The following is a 20229-nucleotide window of genomic DNA, read 5'->3' as shown; positions in this document are numbered from 1 at the left end:
GGGCCGGGCCGAGGGCGCGTGGGGGCGCCGGAGACGAGGAGCGGAGCGCCGCCCGGACCCGCGCCCGCGGCGGAGAGGAGCGCGCGCAGGGCGAGAGCCCGGGAGCCGGGAACCTCCGCCGCCGCTTCCCGGAGTCCGCGCTCCGCCGGCTCGGAGCGGGGACCGTGCTCGGGCGCCGGGTCTATCGAGGAAACATGAAGTTGAGCCGGCAGTTCACCGTTTTCGGCAGCGCTATCTTCTGCGTGGTGATCTTCTCCCTCTACCTGATGCTGGACCGGGGTCACTTGGACTACCCCCAGAGCCCGCGCAGCGAGGGCTCCTTCCCGCAGGTGAGCCCGGGGAGTGGGGCCGCGGGGCTCCGGGGGGTGCGGGCGGGGCCGGGAGTTACCCGCTGCTGTGCCGAGGCTCCGCGCTCGGGCAGGGCGAGGCCCAGCTGGCCGGGGGAGGCTCGGATCCTCCTCCCACCCGGGCGCCGCGGCGTTCGGACGGCGGTGCCCTCGACCCGGGGAGCCGCCGCCTCCCGGGGCGCGCGGAGTTCGCAAAGTACCGGGCGGCCTGCGGTGGCGGGATCACGCCCCAGGGCCCGGGCCTGCGGGGGCGCTCACCTGCCGGCCGGGGCGCCGGCACGTTGTGCGGCTCGCTCGCGCGCAGCGCCCCCTGACAGCTGTTTGGGGAGCCCCCGGCCCGCACAGGGTTAAGCCGCCGCAGACCCCCTGCGCGACCTAGGTCGCGGAAACCGATCGAGCAGACCCCATCTGGGTGTTTAATTTGTTTTCTAACTCCACTGTCTCCGGAGACATAAAAGTTTATTTGGTGTTGCAGACCTCCAGGATGAAAATCTGTAGGGTTGATTTTGGTGTCGTCATTCTTCGGCTGTTACCTCGGGTTTGTTGGGCGCAGTCGGGAGAACCTGGGGAAGCGCGTGTCATTCTCCAGCCGGAAGCTGTGGGGCGCTGCGTCCCGGGCCACGGTCACACTGTCAGAGGAACTGGGAAAGCGACCATCTTCAGTCTTTTATTTAAAGTTACTAAAAATAAGTGGACGGAACTATCGGTTCCTATTTGGGAAGATCCCGCGCCGCCTGTGCGATTTGTTTCAAGTTATTTGCCAATGATCTGTAAGATCTAGAGATTTTAGTAAAACTGGGTAATGTGTAGTACCCCTGCAATGACTGAACCTGAAGAACCCCAAACCCCGACAAGCTGATAATCAGCTACTTAACAGCAGAGAAACGCAGGACGTGAACAAGTTGGCGTTTTTTGTTTTGTTTTTTATCTTTTGTGTGACAGTGTAGATAACCAAAGAATATTTTTGGCTTTCTTCCCGTGATACACTAGGACAAAAGGCTGGAATTTAATGAAATTAGACTAATTTTACCTGAATTATTATGGAAATGAAAAAAGACCATGTGACACCATTGTGAATGGTGTCATCAATACAGGGTACTCAAAATGCTTTGCAGATGAAAGATATTAACAATCTGATTGTAAACAGATGTATCAAAAAATTTAAAAGCTTTTGCTTTTGTTATTGAAAATGCAAGTTGTGTGTCTGATGCACAGTCAGGCCAAACAACACTGAAACACTGGAGTTTGAAACAGAGGAAGGTTTATTGAGGGTCGTACAGGGAGATGGGTGGCTCATGTCTTAAGAGACCCAAATTTACTCAAAGCTTTCATGAAAGCCCTTTTAAAAGCAAAAATTGAGGGAGGGGCATGGTTAGTTGTTGCAGACTTCTTTGTGTCAAACCCTTTATTCTTGAAGTCAAGTCATGATAAGGGAAGGATGTTCCTGTAAATCTCTATGTAACGAATATTATTGTCTATCCTGACAAAAAAAGGGCGAGATCCCGAGGCACAACTTCCCCCACGAGGTCCGGGTCCCGTCTAAGAGGCGGCGGTCTCAGCGGCGCTGAGGAGCCTGGCCCGGGCCCCCGCTGGCCCGCAGGCTCCTCAGGCGCCGGGAGCCCCGGCTGTGTCCCTGCAGCCGGCCGCTGCCATCAGGTCGCAGAGGCAGGCATGGAGGAGAGGGTCACCGCCGCCTCCAGGCCTGGGCCCAGGGGTGCTGTGCTGTGCTTAGTCGGTCAGTCATGTCCAACTCTCTGTGACCCCTTGGACTGCAGCCCGCCAGGCTCCTGCGTCCGTGGGGATTCCCCAAGCAGGAACACTGGAGCGGGTTGCCAGGCCCTCCTCCAGGGGATCTTCCCGACCCAGGGATCACACCCGGGGCTCCTGCCTTGCAGGCGGATTCTTGACTGCCTGAGCCACCAGGGAAGCCCAAGAATACGAAAGCGGGTAGCCTGTCCCTTCTCCAGGGGAACTGCCCCACCCAGGAACCGAACCGGCGCCTCCTGCACTGCAGGCGGGTTCTTTACCAGCCGAGCTGCCCGGGAAGCCCTGGGCCAAGGCTAGCGGTGACTTTGGGGAGGGCTCTGGAGCCCGGCAGGACACGGCTCTCAGCCTGCTCCCTGGGACCCGCAGCTCATCCACTTGCCCAAGGCCAGAGAACAGGCTGGAGGGGCGGGCGGAGAAGGTCAGGGCCCGCCTCTTGCCCCACTCTCCACCTGATGACCTCCACCCTACACCTGTAGGCTGAAACTCTCCTTGACCTTTGGTTGCCAGTGGGCAGGGCCCACTGCAGTGCCAACCAGTGGCTGAGCAGGTCCACTAACGGTCTCTCCTTGACCGTTGATTGCCAGCAGGCGGGGCCCACTGCAGTGCCAACCAGTGGCTGAGCAGGACCACTAACGGTCTCTCGTTGACCGTTGATTGCCAGCAGGCGGGGCCCACTGCAGTGCCAACCAGTGGCTGAGCAGGACCACTAACGGTCTCTCCTTGACCGTTGATTGCCAGCAGGCGGGGCCCACTGCAGTGCCAACCAATGGCTGAGCAGGACCACTAACGGTCTCTCGACCGTTGGTTGCCAGTGGGCGGTGCCAACCAATGGCTGAGCAGCACCTGTTACCTGGCAATGGCGTGGTGATGCACAGCAATGGCTCTGTTCTCAGGGCGGCAGTTGCCTTGCACTGTACAAGTATTAGGTAGTATTATAGCGAAAACACGGTGGGATGAGCACTATGGGGTGTCGTTAAATACGGAGTTTAGAGTTTGTCCAGTGTTTGTTGATGAGATTGGATAAAACAGTTTAATAAAAGTGGGGGGAGGGTTGACACCCTGGGGTTTTAAGGCTTTCTAAAATATGTTGTATAATTTTGGGGCTTAACTTGCTGTGATTTTCGCCCCAATTGTCCCACTTTCAGAATTTTCTCCATTACAGGAAAAACCATAAAAACTGATCATACTCAGAATGTTATCTTGAGTAATATCCTTTGGGTTTGACTTGATGATCACTTGGAAATGATTTATGCAGACATCTGAGGTTGGGTTCTCTGGCAACCTTGACATTTAACTATTTCTAAAGAAATGAATGACTCATTTGGTCTCTGGAAAGTCTTAGGTGAAGTTAATTCCAATATTTTAGCATCCAGCCCTAGTTCTCATCAAGGGACTGAAGTTCTGCTTAGAACATAAAGCATTTAATGGAAAGTGACAGTAGCTGCTGGAAGAGAAGGTCCTCTGTGTATTTTGTTTTGTGTGCAAGGGGACAGGGTTTGAAAAGTGGAACTTTTTATACTTAAGTTTGACTTTCTGAGATTTTCATACAGTATTTTCAGTGCGAAAGACACCTTTGCTGATTTAGTTTTGAAGAGCCACTGAATCCCCAGGCAGGTGGACTGGATAAATAAACCCTTGTGTGTCTGATACTGGCTGATGTGTCTTAGTCTCGCTTGATAGACTGCGTTTACGTGGTCACCGCCCAGTAGCTGAGGAAGCTGGGGCACGAAGAGAGTAGCTTGCCCAGAGCCGCGCGGCCACAAGCTGAGGTCTCAGCAGGCAGCCTCTGGGGCCTGGGCTCTCAGCCACTGTGCTGTTCTGCCCCTAGTGAGCCTTCGCCTGCTGTTTAGGCCCCAGCTCCCTTGCAGAAAAAAAGAGCATGTTGCTGTGGGGCTTCTTCAGTTCAGTTCAGTCGCTCAGTCGTGTCCGACTCTCCGCGACCCCATGAACCACGGCACGCCAGGCCTCCCTGTCCATCCCCAACTCCCGGAGTTCACTCACACTCATGTCCACAGAGTCGGTGATGCCATCCAGCCATCTCATTCTCTGTCGTCCCCTTCTCCTCCCGCCCCCAATCCCTCCCAGCATCAGAGTCTTTTCCAGTGAGTCAACTCGTCGCATGAGGTGGCCGAAGTATTGGAGTTTCAGCTTTAGCATCAGTCCTTCCAATGAACACCCAGGATTGATCTCCTTTAGGATGGACTGTCTGGATCTCCTTGCAGTCCAAGGGACTCTCAAGAGTCTTCTCCAGCACCACAGTTCAAAAGCATCAATTCTTCGGCGCTCAGCTTTCTTCACAGTCCAACTCTCACATCCATACATGACCACTGGAAAAGCCATAGCCTTGACTAGGCGGACCTTTGTTGGCAAAATAATGTCTCTGCTTTTTAATATGCTATCTAGGTTGGGAATTTTTAATATGAAGCCCTAATGAATGTGCTGCTGCTGCTGCTTTTTTTTTTCTTTGATGCTTTTAAAAAATTTGTCGATTTTGAAATAATTGTGGGGTCACATGCAAGTATAAGTAATAATACACAGAGATCACATGTGTCCTTTGACAGTCTCCCCCAGTGGTGACATCTTCCAGAACTGTAGGGTGACACCCTGGATGTTGATGCCTTGATGTAGTGAAGAGACAGAACATCCCCATTGCCCCGAGTGCCCCTTACACTGCCCTTTACAGCCACGACTGCTTCCTTCCCACCCCTTCCCCTTCGAGCCCCTGGCAACTACTCATCTGTTCCTCAGTTCTATAATTTTGTCATTTCAAGGCTGACAAGTGAAATCACATAGTGTGCAACCTTTGGGCATTGGCTTTTTCCACTCAGTGTGAATCTCTGGAGAGACATCCAGGTTGTTACATGCTTGTTCCTTATTATTCTTTGTTGGTGGTGTTATCTTTTCATTTTTATTTCGTTCCTTGTTATTAGTGAGTATTCCATAGACAGAGCATAGTTTGTTTAACCATTCACCTAGTTGAAAGACATCTGGATTGTTTCCAGTTTGGGATAGTTTATTTTGAATAAAGCTGCTATGGACATTACAAACAGTCACATACAATTTTTGTGTGAACACAAGTCTGATTTCTCTGTGATAAATGCCCAGAAATACAATTTGAGTCATACGGTACAGGCATAGAGTTTCCCGGGCGGCTCAGTGGTAAAGAAGCCACCTGCCAATGCAGGAGCTGCAAGAGATTCAGGTTCACTCCCTGGGTGGGGAAGCTCCCCTGGAGGAGGAAATGGCAGCCCACTCCAGTACTCTTGCCTGAAGAATCCCATGGACAGAGGAGCCTGGCGGGCTGTAGTCCACGGGTCGAAAAGAGTTGGACTCGACTGAGCACGCGCACACACACACTCCACACATAAACACATACACATTGCGCAGGCATACCTCAGAGATGTTGTGGGTTCAGTTCTAGACCACTGAATGTGCTACTTTTTATGAAACATTTAATGCCTGAGATTTGTACCTCTCCTACAATATCTTCTAGCTCACTTGAGAGCTAAATGTTATAATGGAAACCATTATGCAGCATAGCATCCCAGTATTTGAGTTGATTTTTATTTTTTCACTCCTTCTAACGCCTATGTAAACCTTAATCTGATGAGAACACCAAACAGTGAAACTAGGTGGTACTAAATTATATCTCTTTGATGAGTTTGGGTATTGAATTCTTCAAGGTCAGTCACTGTAAAGCACTTTTGGTGTCTCGTGAAATGGTTTCTCTAGAAAGGGATTGATTTGCTCTGCATTGTCCATTTTAGTTTCTTCCAGTTCCCGTGGAATCTTGCATGGTCCATCATGTAAACAAGATAGTTTTAAACTGTCTTCAGTTGAGAGCAGTCTATTTGCTTTCGTTCTTTTTCCCTCCGCCCACAAGTCTGTGTTTTCCCCCACTTGGCCAGACTCGGGTGGAAGTCAGCCCAACTCTGGGTGCTCCAGTTTCTCCACCCTGTGTATAGTCCTTAGAAGGCTTTCCTCTCTGTTTCTGGGAGGAATTCCTTTGAAGCCTTGGCTTTTGTGTGTCTATTTCAGGGTTAATAAATCTCAGCTAGAAAAATTAATAAAAATTCCACTCTGAATGAGAGGTTGGCCAGGGCCTAATGCCCTGAATATGCTTTGAGGTAACGTAAGAATTCATGAAGATGGGAAGGAGAAACGTTGTTAAGGTGTTCCTGAAATTCTTCATCACTTTCCACAAGCAGATTTCACAAGTTGCTTACTATCTGCATTGTGTTTAAGCAGATGGCCTATTAATGTCTTATATTTGGATCTGGAGAATTAATGACTCAGGTTGTGTATAACAAATTAGTAAGCATATGATATAGGGATTAATTTTACCTCTTGAAAGTTCAGAGATTGAGATTGATGGAAAATGTAAAATTGAAGTTCAGATTTTATCTTTGTGCCCAGATAACATTTATCAAGTGACAAAGTGTGAATGTCTTTAAGTATCTGATACAAAGGCACTGGTAGAGGGAGACTATTCTGCCCTTTTTGTTTTTTTGACTTTGACTATGAAAATATAATACACTTATAAAAATATGCTAGAACACTTTACATCTCTACTGCTTTCTTAAGAGTTAACATAGTATATGTTTAATAAAAGTTGACCTTAGTTCCCCATTTGCTTTTTCCTGTTTTTAAAATCTGTGACTCTTAAGAGTAATAAATAGAAACATATGATCTCTCTGTGTCTGCACACTTCAGTGCACTCCGTTTATATGCTGGAGCACTTGTTGCTGGGGTTGTGCAGATGTGTATCAGAGGGTTTGTTTCATTTCTTGAGGTCTGCTGTTTGAGACCTGTGACTTTTGGGAAGTGATGGAACTCTGACCATGGTGGCATCCAGGGATTTCAGAGAAATGAGTAAAAGAACAGGAAAACCCCTGATGAGAGTTGGTTTCCTCTTCCTCCTCCTGCGTCCAGCAGTCCTTCAGCACTTCTCTTACTGCGTGTTTTACTAAGACTCAAGGGTCTTCCTGTAGACACTTAGGACTGCACCCGGTTTGAAGGCTTAAGTTTATTAATTTTTAAGTTGAATTCAATGTTTTATTTCCAGATCAACACTGCTATTAGTACTTAACCAAATACTTTTGCTTGGGAGATGTTGCAATCCTATTTATCTAAAGGAGATTTTCTCTGTGACTCGTTAATTAGCATTAAGGGATAGCTGGGCTGTGGGTAGAACATTGATTAAACTTACCACTTTTATTTGTTGTTTTTAAATCAGCTATTGCTGTTGGTGATAGCTGTTAAAAGTTTGGCTTTTTTTTTTTTTTAAACAGACGGGACTAAGTGTTGAGATTTTCCTAAAAGGAGTAGTTCAGTACCTGCTGCTGATTCCCTGCTTTGCTCTTAGTTTTCCCTTGTTGCTCCCTCATTTCCATGGCGGTCTTTAAGGAAACAGGAGGATATTCAACAACTAGGATACAATCTCCAGCTGCTGGATTACCTTCTGTCCTGGTAGTAAATGGAGAACTCAAGAGGAGGAACTCTAAAGAGCAAATTTTGCTTCTGTTCATAGTTGTGATTAGGAAGTTGATCAGGAGAGGAGGTAGACCATTTTAGCTAAAACGGGTTTCTGTTTTAGTAATAGGTGTTAATAGCAAAACTGCTATCTTTAAGGTCGAAACCATGTTTAGGTTCAAACAGGTTTGAGAATCGATGGTACTGAAATGGAGTTCAGACCTAGTGCTTGGGTATTGGTGAATTTGCTTTATGATAGGGAAGAATTAAATAATTTGAATTGAGTAAATTCAGTCTCTTGAGGTTACAATGTAGTTTTTCTGCGAGACTGGGTATTTAAGTTTAAGGTAATGTTACTTATAAATTTATGCCAACCAGTGCATTGTTGGTAGCCGGTAAATATTTTATGTTAAATTTGTAAATTTAACTATTTCTAAAGAAAGGGTCACCCCTGGCGCACCCTGTTAGACGTGTGTGTGCTCCTTCTCTGGCTGCCTCACTGCCTTTGGGCTGGCGTCTGTGGCGGCAGTCTTCAGTGTGCGGAGCTGTCCTATGATCTGTACGCACCCAAGGATGTGTAGCAGCATCTCTGGTCTTTACATCTCTGGTCTTTACCACGGGACTCCAGAAACACCTTTGTCTGAGTGGGAGTTATCAAAAATGTCTTCAGACATCGCTAAATGGCCTCCTGAGGAAAAATCAACCCTTTGAGAACCTGTTTGACTTCACTCTCACCAAAGACGTATTCTTTATTGCTGATCACACTATGTTGGAGTTTTGCATTTTAGGAAAAGGTGATTAAAAGGCTCAGTTCTTTTTTTTAAATTAGACTTGATTTACAATATTATGCTAGTCTTTGGGGTGCAGCAAAGTCTTAGTTATACATGCGTGTGTGTGTGTTCTTTTCCATGTTCTCTTCCATTGCAGTTTATTACAGGATATCGAATGTAGTTCCCTGGGCTATACATTAGGACTTTGCTGTTTATCCATTCTGTGTATATAGTTTGCATCTGCTAGTCCCAGTCCAGCCCCGCTCCATACCCCCTTGGAAACCACAAGTCTGTTCTCTGTGTCCGTGAATCTGTTTCTGTTCATGGTAAGTTTGTGTGTGTCATAGTTGGGATTGCACATATACATGGCATCATACAGCATTCGTTTTTCTGTTTCTTGCTCACTCGGTTTAGTATGATAATCTCTAGGTCTATCCATGTAGCTTCAAATGGCATTATGTCATTCTGTTTTTATTTCTGAGTAATACTCCATTATATGTGTATGTGTGTGTATGCCACATCTTTATCTGTTCATCTATAAGATTTTTCCTCTGTCTTAGCTATTGTAGATAGTGCTGCTGTGAACATAGAGGGCTTCCCTGGTGGCTCAGATGGTAAAGAATCTACCTGCAATGCAGGAGACCCAGGTTTGATCCCTGGAGAAGGGAATGGCAACCCACTCCAGTATTCTTGCTTAGAGAATTCAATGCACAGTGGAACCTGGCAGGCTGTCATCCATGGGGTTGCAGAGAGTTGGACACGACCGAGCAACTAACTTAGTATGAAGATAGGAGTACATGTATCTTTTCGAATTGTAGTTTCATCTGAATATATACCTAGGAATGGGATTTCAGGATCACATGGCAACTCTAATTTTAGTTGTTTGAGAACCTTCCTCCTGTTGTCCGTCGGGGATGCACCAGTTTTCTTTTCCAACAGCAGTGTAGGAGGGCTCCCTTTTTTTCATACTCCGTCCAGCATTTCTTCTTTGTGGACTTTTTAATGATGGTCGTTTTGACCAGTGTGAGGTGGTGCCTCTTGTAGTTTTGATTTACATTTCTCTCGTAGTTAGAGGTGTTGAGCGTCGCGTCTCTTGTGCCTATCGGCCATCTGTGTGTCTTCTTTGAAGAAGTGTCTATTTAGGTCTTTGTGTCATTTTTTGAGTGTGTTTTTTGTTGTATGGACTATGTGTATGTTTTGAAAATCAAGCCCTGTCGGTCTCATTGTTTGCAAATAATTTCTCCCAGTCTATAGGTTGTCTTTTGTTGATGGTTTTCTTTGTTGTGCAAAAGCTTGTAAGTTTGAGTAAGTCCATTTGTGTGTTTTTGCTTTTATTTCTACTGCTTTGGGAAACTAAGAAAACACTGTGCAGTTTATGTCACAGTATGTTTTGCCAGTGTTCTCTCTCCTGGGAGTTTTATGGTGTCATGTCTTATATTTAAATCAAAAGGCTTAACTCTAATACTCAGGGATAACTAGCTTTTTTTTTTTTTTCCATGACTGAAATGTGTCCTTTAACTAGATGCCCAAAATTCACTTACATTTTTAGGATTCCTCATTACAATATGTTACAGAAAATATAAGATTAGGTTATGTTCATATGGAAGTTAAAAACGGAAAATTATTATAATGAAACAATTTTTTTTTTAAAAATTGGGCAAGCTTTTTATTCTGAGAAAGGCATTTGATCAAATGATAGTAAATAAGCCATCTTCTCCGTTATGCAAACTTAGTTAAAAGGTTTAGATTTATTCCCCTTGCCTTTTAGCACAGGAAGATAAGCTGTATTGATTAGTAATGAGGTAGTATGAAAGGCACGTGCAGAAATAATTTGAGAGATCTGAAACTTTCTCAGCCAAGCTGTTTCTTTTCTTCAGAGCATTACTTGTTTTATTTCTTCTAATTCTGATGACTTTGGTTACTGCGTTTTTTACTCCTTCTTGAGATCAGAAAAATCTGGGAAGGAAACTAGAAAGCCGCTGATGGAGACTTCCTTCCTGTTCATTTCATTTTGTCCTAACTAGGCTTTTTAAAGAAGGGGGTGGAGATGGGGGTAGGACAAGAGTGATCTTCTGGGTAAGTGCTCTCCTTCCTTCCTTTTTCCCAGGCCTCTGGGCAGGAAGTCTGGGGAAGTCAGGTAACGCAGCCCAGTCAGGCCTGCCGCCTGTCGTTGTAGGACCACAGCGTGAGCCTGGAGCTCACGTTTTTAACTGGTTAAATAGTTCATGACGTGGTCGCGCTTGTTCCTCTGTGGGTCAAGTCGTCCCTGGCTGTTTTTGTGTTACGAGGGCAGAGAGTAGTTGGGGCAGAAACAGCAGAGCCCAAAAAGCCCGAGTTCCCGTCTGGCCCTTTGCAGAAGTTTGCCAACCCTGCTTCAAACTGTGTTTCTCTATTAGTAATGCTGGAAGCAGACGTGGGCTAATTAAAAACAAACAAAATCATTGTAAGCTGACTATTAGGTTAGCATTACTCAAACTTAGTTTGTGTTTTGAGAGTATCGTTTAAAATTCCTGTTGTCTGCACGTTTCATAGATTTTTCAGATGTCCTTGGGGAACTTCTGTGTTATAGCACTGATATGCTTGGCATGTTTAATTTGTCTTTTCCCACCTAAAGATTTCTTACTCTGGGACTGCTCTGAGATGGAGGGCTCTGGGGCCTGAACTATGCAAAATTGATCCATGGTTTTGAGATGCAAACTGTGACTTTATTGCATTTTAGATTTGTTGTAATTCACAGGTGGGCTGGATCCTGAGTCTAATCTGACTGCTTGGATTGCCCAAGTCCAAGTATCTTCTTGATAAGCCGGAAATTCAGGCCAGAACTCGGCAGTCATCTCTGGGACCCCGAGGACTGGTCAGCTTGGAGGCGAAGAGCTGACTTCCAGGGTGTCGGCAGGGCCCTGTGCTAGCCTGTTTATCCAGGAATAGTTAATTCCCGTTAGTTTCGAGCCTTCATGCTTCTTAAAAATTATGTGTGATTTTCATCGTTCCTTGTGGCACAGGCCACTCTCCCATTTACATCCTCAGAGACTTTGCTGTCACCATTAAAATGCAGTACATTTCACACGGACAAAACGGCTGTAATGCATCTCATTGAGTGATGCAACTTTAAAGTTTTTTCCCTCATTTTTAAATATATTCATTTTTCATATGTAAATAGATTTTCACACTGGCTTCCTTTGCATGTCGTTGCCTTCAGAAGTCTAGAGAAATGAAATGCCTTTTGGAGAGTCAGAGCAGGTCTCAAGTGAGGCCTGATCTTACCAGTGAACCTCACTGTCCTGAATCAGGGGTCTGGAGAGCCAGGGGACCTGCCTATGTTCGTTTTCTTCTAAATAACGTGTTCTGTCCAGATCTGCTGGTGTTTAGTTTTGTGGTGGGAGGTGGGGAGTGTGTCCTCTCCAGAGTGAAGCTGCGCTTTGGGCTGATGGTGTGCTTTGCAGTGTTTGCCCTCTCTTCCCTGCCGGAGGTGCGGAGGAACGTGGACTCTATTGGTCTTGGCCTTTGTGGCAACATTTTTACCCTTGGAGCATTAGAGGATGGAAGCCTGACAGTATGAATCATTCTCAGAATTCTTTTCTGCATAAAATAATCCTGAATGTGCATTTTTTAAAATCCAGTGAGGTAGTCATTCTCTTAGCAGGCATCAGAATCCCAGAAAAGTCATATGAAAATGTCACAGAAGTTTTGGAGTTGGGCAGACCCTTCCAGGTTTGGTAATTTAGTATCTGATTTTTCAGATAAGGACACAGATGTGTAGACTGAACCTCAGCAGTCTTTTTTTTTTGATCTGTGTCCCGTACCTTGTCACAGCATTCTTGGGATGTGCTTGCTGTCCCATAATTCAGGGAGCTTCCTGTTGTACTATCGCCAGCATCATTTGCTGACTCGTTGTGTGTTAGGTACTGTGCAAATAGTGATCGACATACCAGATATGTTCCTTGCTTTGATAGAGCTTCTTAGTTGTGAGACAGCTAGAAACAGTTGAGCGTTTAGTTATTCTTTAAAAGAGTTAATTTTGAGAAGTTAGAAGACTTCCTGGCACATAGCAAGTGCTCAGTAAATGCTAGTTGTTACTGATGAACAGCTTTAAATAGTACATGTTAGGTGCCAGGCACCGGTGTAGGTTCTGGGAGTATAGGAACTAAGAGTAAAACAAGAGTCCAAGGTCTTAATTTGTATTTTTAGTATAAGGGCAAGGGCCTTAGGATTCAGAACTAAGTTCATGTAGTGGCCTAGCTCAGACTGACCATAAGACACGGGACAGAGCTAGGCTTTCCTGATCGGGTAGGACTTGGAAGGGAGAAAGAACATTCCCGTGTGAAGCATGATACCTCCAAAGGCTTGGAGTCCCAGTGGAGCCTGGCCGGGTGAGAAGGGGTGAAGGGATTGGTTTGATTTATGACCTTTGAACTTGTAGAGTAGCTGGGGAAAACAGTAGGTAGTTTGGGATCTGTTTGTGAATTGCCCTGAGAGCCAGTGCGGGGAATTATGAGCTGGATGGGGGTGAACCATTCAGAATTGTTGAGTATGTCAGGAAGCTGCTTGAGAGAACCAATGTTGGAGAATTAATTTCATAGAAAATTTTAGACCTGGAAGGGAGCTAAGAGAATCTTCAGTCAGAATTATTCTGGTAACAGTGTGTAGGAAGACTCAGAAGCAGGAAGGCAGCTGAGAATCTGCTTGAGGTAATACAGACATAAGGCAGTAAATCCCTGTACCAGTGTTGAATTGGCTGGAATCAAGAGGCAGAGGGGAAATGTGGAGACGTTTTGTGAAAAGAAGCATCCGGGCTTCCTCACAGATTTGATAAGAGTAAGAATAAGGGTAAGAATAGGTGGCTTGAGTTAAAACAAGTTCTCCCACCTTTGTCCTCTGGGGCGTTTGGAGACTCCTTGCTGTACTGTTTGCAGAAAGGGGTAGTTGGAAGGATAAGCCAGTTTGGGAAGCCAAGTTCAGTTTGGTTTGTGATGAGGTGGTTGTGCGTGGAAATAGCCAAGTGGGCTGGCTTGCCAGAGGGAGAGAAGGGGCGGGAGACTTGGGTGAGGAGCCTCGCACGGGTGGATGGGGTGCGCACTGGGGAGCGCCAAGCACTGTTCCTTATAGCCAGAACCCACGCGTCTTAGATTGAGAGTACTGTATAGCAGATGTTAATAAAAGGCAGCAGCTTGTATTCAGATTGTCAGAAACCAGCTTATTGATGAGCATATCTCAGAACAGATAATGCTATCATAAGGAAGGATTTCAAAGAAGCATTTTGGTAGGAAATGAAAAAAGGCCCATCTCATCTTTGGCCCAGATTCTGGTCTGGAATTATTTCTTCTAGGTTATAAGAACGAAAATAGATTATGTGTGCAGGTTTGTGTTGGAGGCTGGAGGAGGGAGGGGGGAGAGAGAAGAGATTAAAGGGCCTCACAGCTCAAGGTCGGTCTGAAGATCTCAGACGTCTGCGAACACCCCCAGCTGCCTCTTGTTCGTAGTAAAGGAGAGCCTCTCCCATCTGACTGGTGACTGGCCCCCACACCACTCTCACCCCAAACTGAAGAACTGTTTTGGTCCTCAGGGCAATTCTTGAACATTTGTGGGGCCGAATGACAGCACTCAAGATGCAGGATACTTCTTGTGACTGAAAGTTAAACTAGTAATTGTTTAAAAAAATGAAGAGCCCAAGACATGTGTATCTCTAGCTCATCTTTGGTAGCCGACAGCGTGGGGTCTAGCAGGCGCCGTGTTGTGTTCTGTGTGAACGCCGCGTGCCTCACACTTGCGCCCACGCGGGCATCATGCCCCTCCACACCCTGTAGAGCAGCTGGTTCAGACCCTTATTAAAAAACAATTATTTTATTGCAGTATGGTTGATGTACAGTGTTGTGTTAGTTTCTGCTCTACAGCAAAGTGATTCAGTTATGCATATATATAATATTTGCACATTATTTTCCACATTTTTCCCATGATGGTTTGTCACAGTATGTTGAGTATAGTTCTCTATGCTCTGCAGTAGGACCTTCTTGTTAATGTGTAATAATTTGCATCTGCTAATCCCAAACTCCTCATCCATCCCCCACCCCTTGGCAAGCACAAGTCTGTTTGCTATCATACCGAATTTTATAAAGTCACTAGGAAAGGATCCGGAGAAGGCAGTGGCAAGCCACTCCAGTACTCTTGCCTGGAAAATCCCATGGATGGCGGAGTCTGGTGGGCTGCAGTCCGTGGGGTCGCTAAGGGTCGGACACGACTGAGCGACTTCACTTTCACTTTTCACTTTCACACATTGGAGAAGGAAATGGCAACCCACTCCAGTGTTCTTGCCTGGAGAATCCCAGGGATCGGGGAGCCTGGTGGGCTTCCGTCTGTGGGGTCACACAGAGTTGGACACGACTGAAGTGACTTAGCAGCTTAGCAGCAGGAAAGTATCAGCGGAGAAGGCAATGGCAATCCACTCCAGTACTCTTGGCTGGAGAGTCCCAGGGACGGGAGCCTGGTGGGCTTCCTTCTATGGGGTCACACAGAGTCGGACACGACTGACGTGACTTAGCAGCAGCAGCAGCAGCAGGAAAGGATCAGTGGCGCCCCACTCCAGTACTCTAGACTGGAAAATCCCACAGACGGAGGAGCCTGGTGGGCTGCAGTCCATGGGGTTGCGAAGAGTCAGACACGACTGAGCGACTTCACTTTCACGCATTGGAGAAGGCAATGGCAACCCACTCCAGTGTTCTTGCCTGGAGAATCCCAGGGACGGCCGAGCCTGGTGGGCTGCCGTCTATGGGGTCACACAGAGTTGGACACGACTGAAGCGACTTAGCAGCAGCAGCAGCAGGAAAGGATTGGTAAAACTTTAGAATATTTGATGCTTGTAAATGAAAGTAAGGAAATTGAGAATTTATAATAATGAAGATGGGGCTTGTCTCGACGGCTGTCTCTTGTGAGTGAGGAGTAGAGGGGCTTGTTCAGGGCAGGTCAGTGGAAACAAGACTGAAGGTGGTCTGGTTACCCACCCACGATAGTCCTGCCTTCAGGAGGGTCCCCTCAGCAATTTCCATGTGAGAAACTGTCTTGGACATGACAATCGCCTTTATTTTAATAGGCTAATGCTGCTTAGGTTGATTTGCTTTTTCCATTATTGGCAGTTACTCTCTTTTTACATTAAAATCGTGTTTCTCAAGACTACTTGTGTAAAATTATGTCGATAGAACTTTTATTAGGAGAACCTAAAATATAATATATGCCTTTCCTTCATGGAAAATGAGTTTAGGTAGTATAAACACATCATGCATAATAACCCTTGTGTACAAAGACAGGCATATGTCAAAAAATATGAGACAGATTAACAGCATAGACCAGAAGTCTTTGATGGGGTAAATAGGTGACGTATAACCCTGGTTCTCCGGGAATTTTTGCATTCTGAAAGTGTGTCTCCTGAACTTTTATGCAGGTTCTTGGGTAGGATACAACGTTGACATATTATTTCAGAGTGCTGTATACAAGAATAGAAATTACATTAAAACATGAAATGTTTTAGAAGAAAAATCAGTGTGGCTTTTTAAAATGTTGCAGAATATAAAGAAAAGTAATGTTCCTTAGAACAGTTTGCAAAGTGTGGAATTAAAGAAAGAATTCTATTAGTCAACACCTAATTTGCTAGTGTCAATTGTAGTTATTAAATGTATTTGAAAGTAATAAAATTGCACTGTATGAAAATATTTTACAGCGGAAACATTTTGTGCTATCTGCAAGCCCTCGTTCTCATAATCATCTTTAAAAAGATACCTGTTTTGCAGAATTTCACTTTATACGGTGCCTTGGTGCCTAAAATGTTGCCTCAACAGGAGGTGGTTTCTGTGTAGCTGCGTTGGGTTAGTGTGGGTGGGGATGTCTGGGTTCTGATCTCAGTGAACACTGGAAGCCCACAGAGCGGAAGGAGGGCTGTGTCCTAGAGCCTGCAGAGTGCTGCTGGCAACTGGGGTGCTGACCGTGCTTTTGGAGGTGGGGAGGATGGGATCACAAGGATGGGGCCTGCTGTTTTTCTGGGTCGGGCTGGACCCTTTGCAGGGATTCCAGCAGCTGCAGAGTGGTCGTCCACATTGGACCATGACTCTTTTGGGCCCCCTGCAGGAGGTAAGGGCTGGTGGACGTGGAGTCCCAGCTCGCCCCTTCAGAGGGACTCGGTGCTCCAGCACGTAGCCTTCGTGACTATTGTGCCTCGGCAGGTGCGTGATGTATGAGGGATGATTTCCGGGGACGAGAGTGCCTTGGCCCCTGTGTTTGGACAGGGTAGTATGTAATTAAGTATTCTTTGTGCTCACATCATGAGGGTGTTTATTTCCTTGGATGGACAAGTAGAAGCACAAAGACGGTACCTTGGAAGAGCTTCAGGCATCTAAGCTCTAGGCTTGGGAAATCACTGAGAGGTCCTTAGTAATTGGTTTGAGGCTTGTTGATAGAGTTACAGACATAATTGTGGCCACAGCTTTAGCTCACACTCTTTCTGGCCTCAGCAGTGCACATCCTAAGGGATGACTGGTCATTGAGTCAAACCAAAATGCTTCCCTGTTAAGAGCCTGAGATCTGACTAAATAGGAGGGTTTTTCTGAATAGTTGAACAGCAGCTAACTGCCTTGGGCTGTGGTGGTGACGGTGACAACCCTGCTGGGAATATGCACTCTCTTTTACCAAATCACCGTTCCTATATTTAACTTCAGTGCGGTGGTTCTTAACTGGGGATGTGTGAGAATTGCCTGGTGAGCCTTTTACAAAATGATAGAAGGCAGATCTGTGCACTCTCTCTGAGTAATCCCATTTGTCCCCACTGCTTTAAATTCACACTGGTACCGACCACTCAGGTTTACACATTCTCCTGCCGTTCAGACGTGCGTGTCTGTGTGACACCCCCGTTGAGCTGGCTGATGGCCCCCAGGATGGAACCTTTCCCCACTCTGTCCCTCCCCAGCGTGTCCTGTTTTCTCAGGATGCCGCCCCACCCTCTCAGTTCCCGGGCCGCTTTTCTCTCTTTCCTGGTCCCCCCACCCCGCTCATTTGTCCTGGCAGAGCCTCTCACGTTCCTTCACCTCGGCCTCCTTGGCCCTGGTTACCCTGGTGTTTCCCTGGCAAACTGCAGCCACCTCTTACTGCACTGCTGCACTGCAGTTCCAGAGGAGCTTTAAAATGCTTTTTGTTCTTTGATCCCAAAGCGTCCACAGCGGTGATATGGGTGCTTCTTTCCTGGTGAAATATTTTAACCATGTCTTTTCCCGCCTCCTTTATGTAAAGATAATGTATGATCTTGTTAGGTCACAACAGCCCCCGGGACAGTAGCCGATGAAGCCACATGGCCTCGCCTTCCTTGCTCCGTGGCCCGAGCTCTCAGCGCCTTGGGCCCCCAGCCCTGCAGCTCTGCGTGCGCATTCGGCAGACCCCTCACGCTGCGGGGGAGGGTGCTCGCCGAGCTCCCTGTGGGTCAGCGCTGCCGGCTGCCTTGTTGTGTAGTCGCTCACGCGTGTCCGACCCTTTGTGACCCACGAATGGCAGCGCGCCAGGCCGCCCTGTCCACCACCAACTCCCGGAGCTTGCTCAAACCTCACGTCCGTCGAGTCAGTGATGCCACTCAACCATCGCATCCTCTGTCATGTCCTTCTCCTCCTGCCCTCAATCAGGGTCTTTTCAAATGAGTCAGCCCTTCCCATCAGGTGGCCAAAGTATTGGAGTTTCAGCTTCAACGTCAGTCCTTCCAATGAACACCCAGGATTGATCTCCTTTAGAATGCACTGGATGGATCTCCCTGCAGTCCAAGGGACTCTCAAGAGTCTTCTCCAGCACCACAGTTCAAAAGCATCAATTCTTCGGCGATCGGCTTTCTTCACAGTCCAACTCTCACATGCATACATGACTACAGGAAAAACCATACCTTTGACTAGACGGATCTTTGTTGGCAAAGTAATTAATGTCTCTGCTTTTTAATACGCTGTCTAGGTTGATCATAGCTTTCCTTCCAAGCAACAAGCGTCTTTTAATTTCATGGCTGCAATCATCATCCACAGTGATTTTGGAGCCCCCAAAAATAAAGTCTGACACTGTTCCCATTGTTTCCCCATCTATATCCTATGCAGTGATGGGACCAGATGCCATGATCTTAGTTTTCTGAATGTTGAGCTTCAAGCCAACCTTTTCACTCTCCTCTTTCACTTTCATCAAGAGGCTTTTGAGTTCCTCTTCACTTTCTGCCATAAGGGTAGTGTCATCTGCATATCTGAGGTTATTGATATTTCTCCTGGCAATCTTTGTTCCAGCTTCTGCTTCATCCAGCCCAGCATTCCTCATGATGTCCTCTGCATAGAAGTTAAATAAGCAGGGTGACAATATACAGCCTTGACGTACTCCTTTTCCTATTTGGAACCAGTCTGTTGTTCCATGTCCAGTTCTAACTTGCTTTTTGATCTGCATACAGATTTCTCAGGAGGCAGGTCAGGTGGTCTGGTGTTCCCATCTCTTTAAGATTTTTCCCCAGTTTGTTGTGATCCACACAGTCAAAGGCTTTGGTGTAGTCAATAACGCAGAAATAGATGTTTTTCTGGAACTCTCTTGCTTTTTCGATGATCCAGTGTATATTGGCACTCAAGCTTGAACTTTAAAGTCTCCTACTATTACTGTATTGTCTGTTTTTCCTTTGGGTCTGTTAATAATTTCTTAATCTATTTTGGTGCTCCAATGTTGGGCACATATATATTTAAGATCATCGTATCTTGTTGACTAATTGATTACTCTATCAATATATAGTGACTTTTTTGTTTCTTTTTACCATTTTTGGCTTAGAAAGTCTATTTTGTCTGATAGAATTATATTTCAGTTTTGGTTTTTATTTGTACAGAATGTCTTTTTTTTTTTAAAAATGGCTAGTTTATTTATTTATTCATTTATTTGACAGAGTTGCACAGCTTGTCAGAGACGGCAATGGCACCCCACTCCAGTACTCTTGCCTGGAAAATCCCATGGACGGAGGAGCCTGGTAGGCTGCTGTCCATGGGGTCGCTAAGAGTCGGACACGACTGAGCAACTTCATTTTCAATTTTCACTTTCCTGCATTGGAGAAGAAAATGGCAAACCAGTATTCTCCAGTATTCTTGCCTGGAGAATCCCAGGGATGGGGGAGCCTGGTGGGCTGCCATCTATGGGGTTGCACAGAGTTGGACATGGCTGAAGCGACTTAGCAGCAGCAGCATAGCTTGTGGGATCATACTTCCCCAGCCACGGATCCAACCTGGGTCCTGGCAGTGAAATCACTGAGTCCAAACCATAGGACCACCAGGGAATTCTCCTGAATGTCTTTTTTCTACCCCTTCACTTTAAATCTGTGTGCCTCCTTAAAGCGGGACTAAGTGTTGTGCAGGCAGTATATAGTTCAGTTCAGTCGCTCAGTCGTGTCCGACTCCGTGACCCCATGAATCACAGCATGCCGGGCCTCCCTGTCCATCACCGACTCCCGGAGTTCACTCAAACTCATGTCCATCGAGTCGGTGATGCCATCCAGCCATCTCATTCTCTGTCGTCCCTGTCTCCTCCCGCCTCCAATACCTCCTAGCATCAGACTGTCTTCCAGTGAGTCAACTCGTTGCATGAGGTGGCCAAAGTATTGCAGTTTCAGCTTTAGCATCAGTCCTTCCAGTGAACACCCAGGACTGATCTCCTTTAGAATGGACTGGTTGGATCTCCTTGCAGTCCAAGGGACTCTCAAGAGTCTTCTCCAGCACCACAGTTCAAAAGCATCAGTTCTTCGGCTATCAGCTTTCTTCACAGTCCAACTCTCACATCCATACATGACCACTGGAAAAACCATAGCCTTGACTAGACGGACCTTGGTTGGCAAAGTAATGTCTGGGTCT

The 20229-nt window shown here is 46.5% G+C and overlaps 1 protein-coding gene across 1 annotated transcript in view; it reads left to right on the top strand.

Moving 5' to 3' along the window:
• The first annotated feature begins 45 nt into the window (after nucleotides 1–45).
• Nucleotides 46–20229, top strand: part of MAN2A1 (mannosidase alpha class 2A member 1) — a 205422-nt gene continuing 185238 nt past the window's right edge. The window contains exon 1 of the mRNA XM_055430247.2: nucleotides 46–329. Within this exon, the coding sequence (XP_055286222.2) occupies nucleotides 195–329 (135 nt within the window). The 5' untranslated portion in view covers nucleotides 46–194. The remainder of the gene's footprint in view (nucleotides 330–20229) is intronic.

The sequence above is a fragment of the Moschus berezovskii genome, chromosome 8 (assembly GCF_049115385.1).
Source record: "Moschus berezovskii isolate FMDL1 chromosome 8, NW_MosBer_1.0, whole genome shotgun sequence".
NCBI classification, from domain to species: Eukaryota; Metazoa; Chordata; class Mammalia; order Artiodactyla; family Moschidae; genus Moschus; species Moschus berezovskii.
This window is presented reverse-complemented; position numbering and strand designations above follow the sequence as displayed.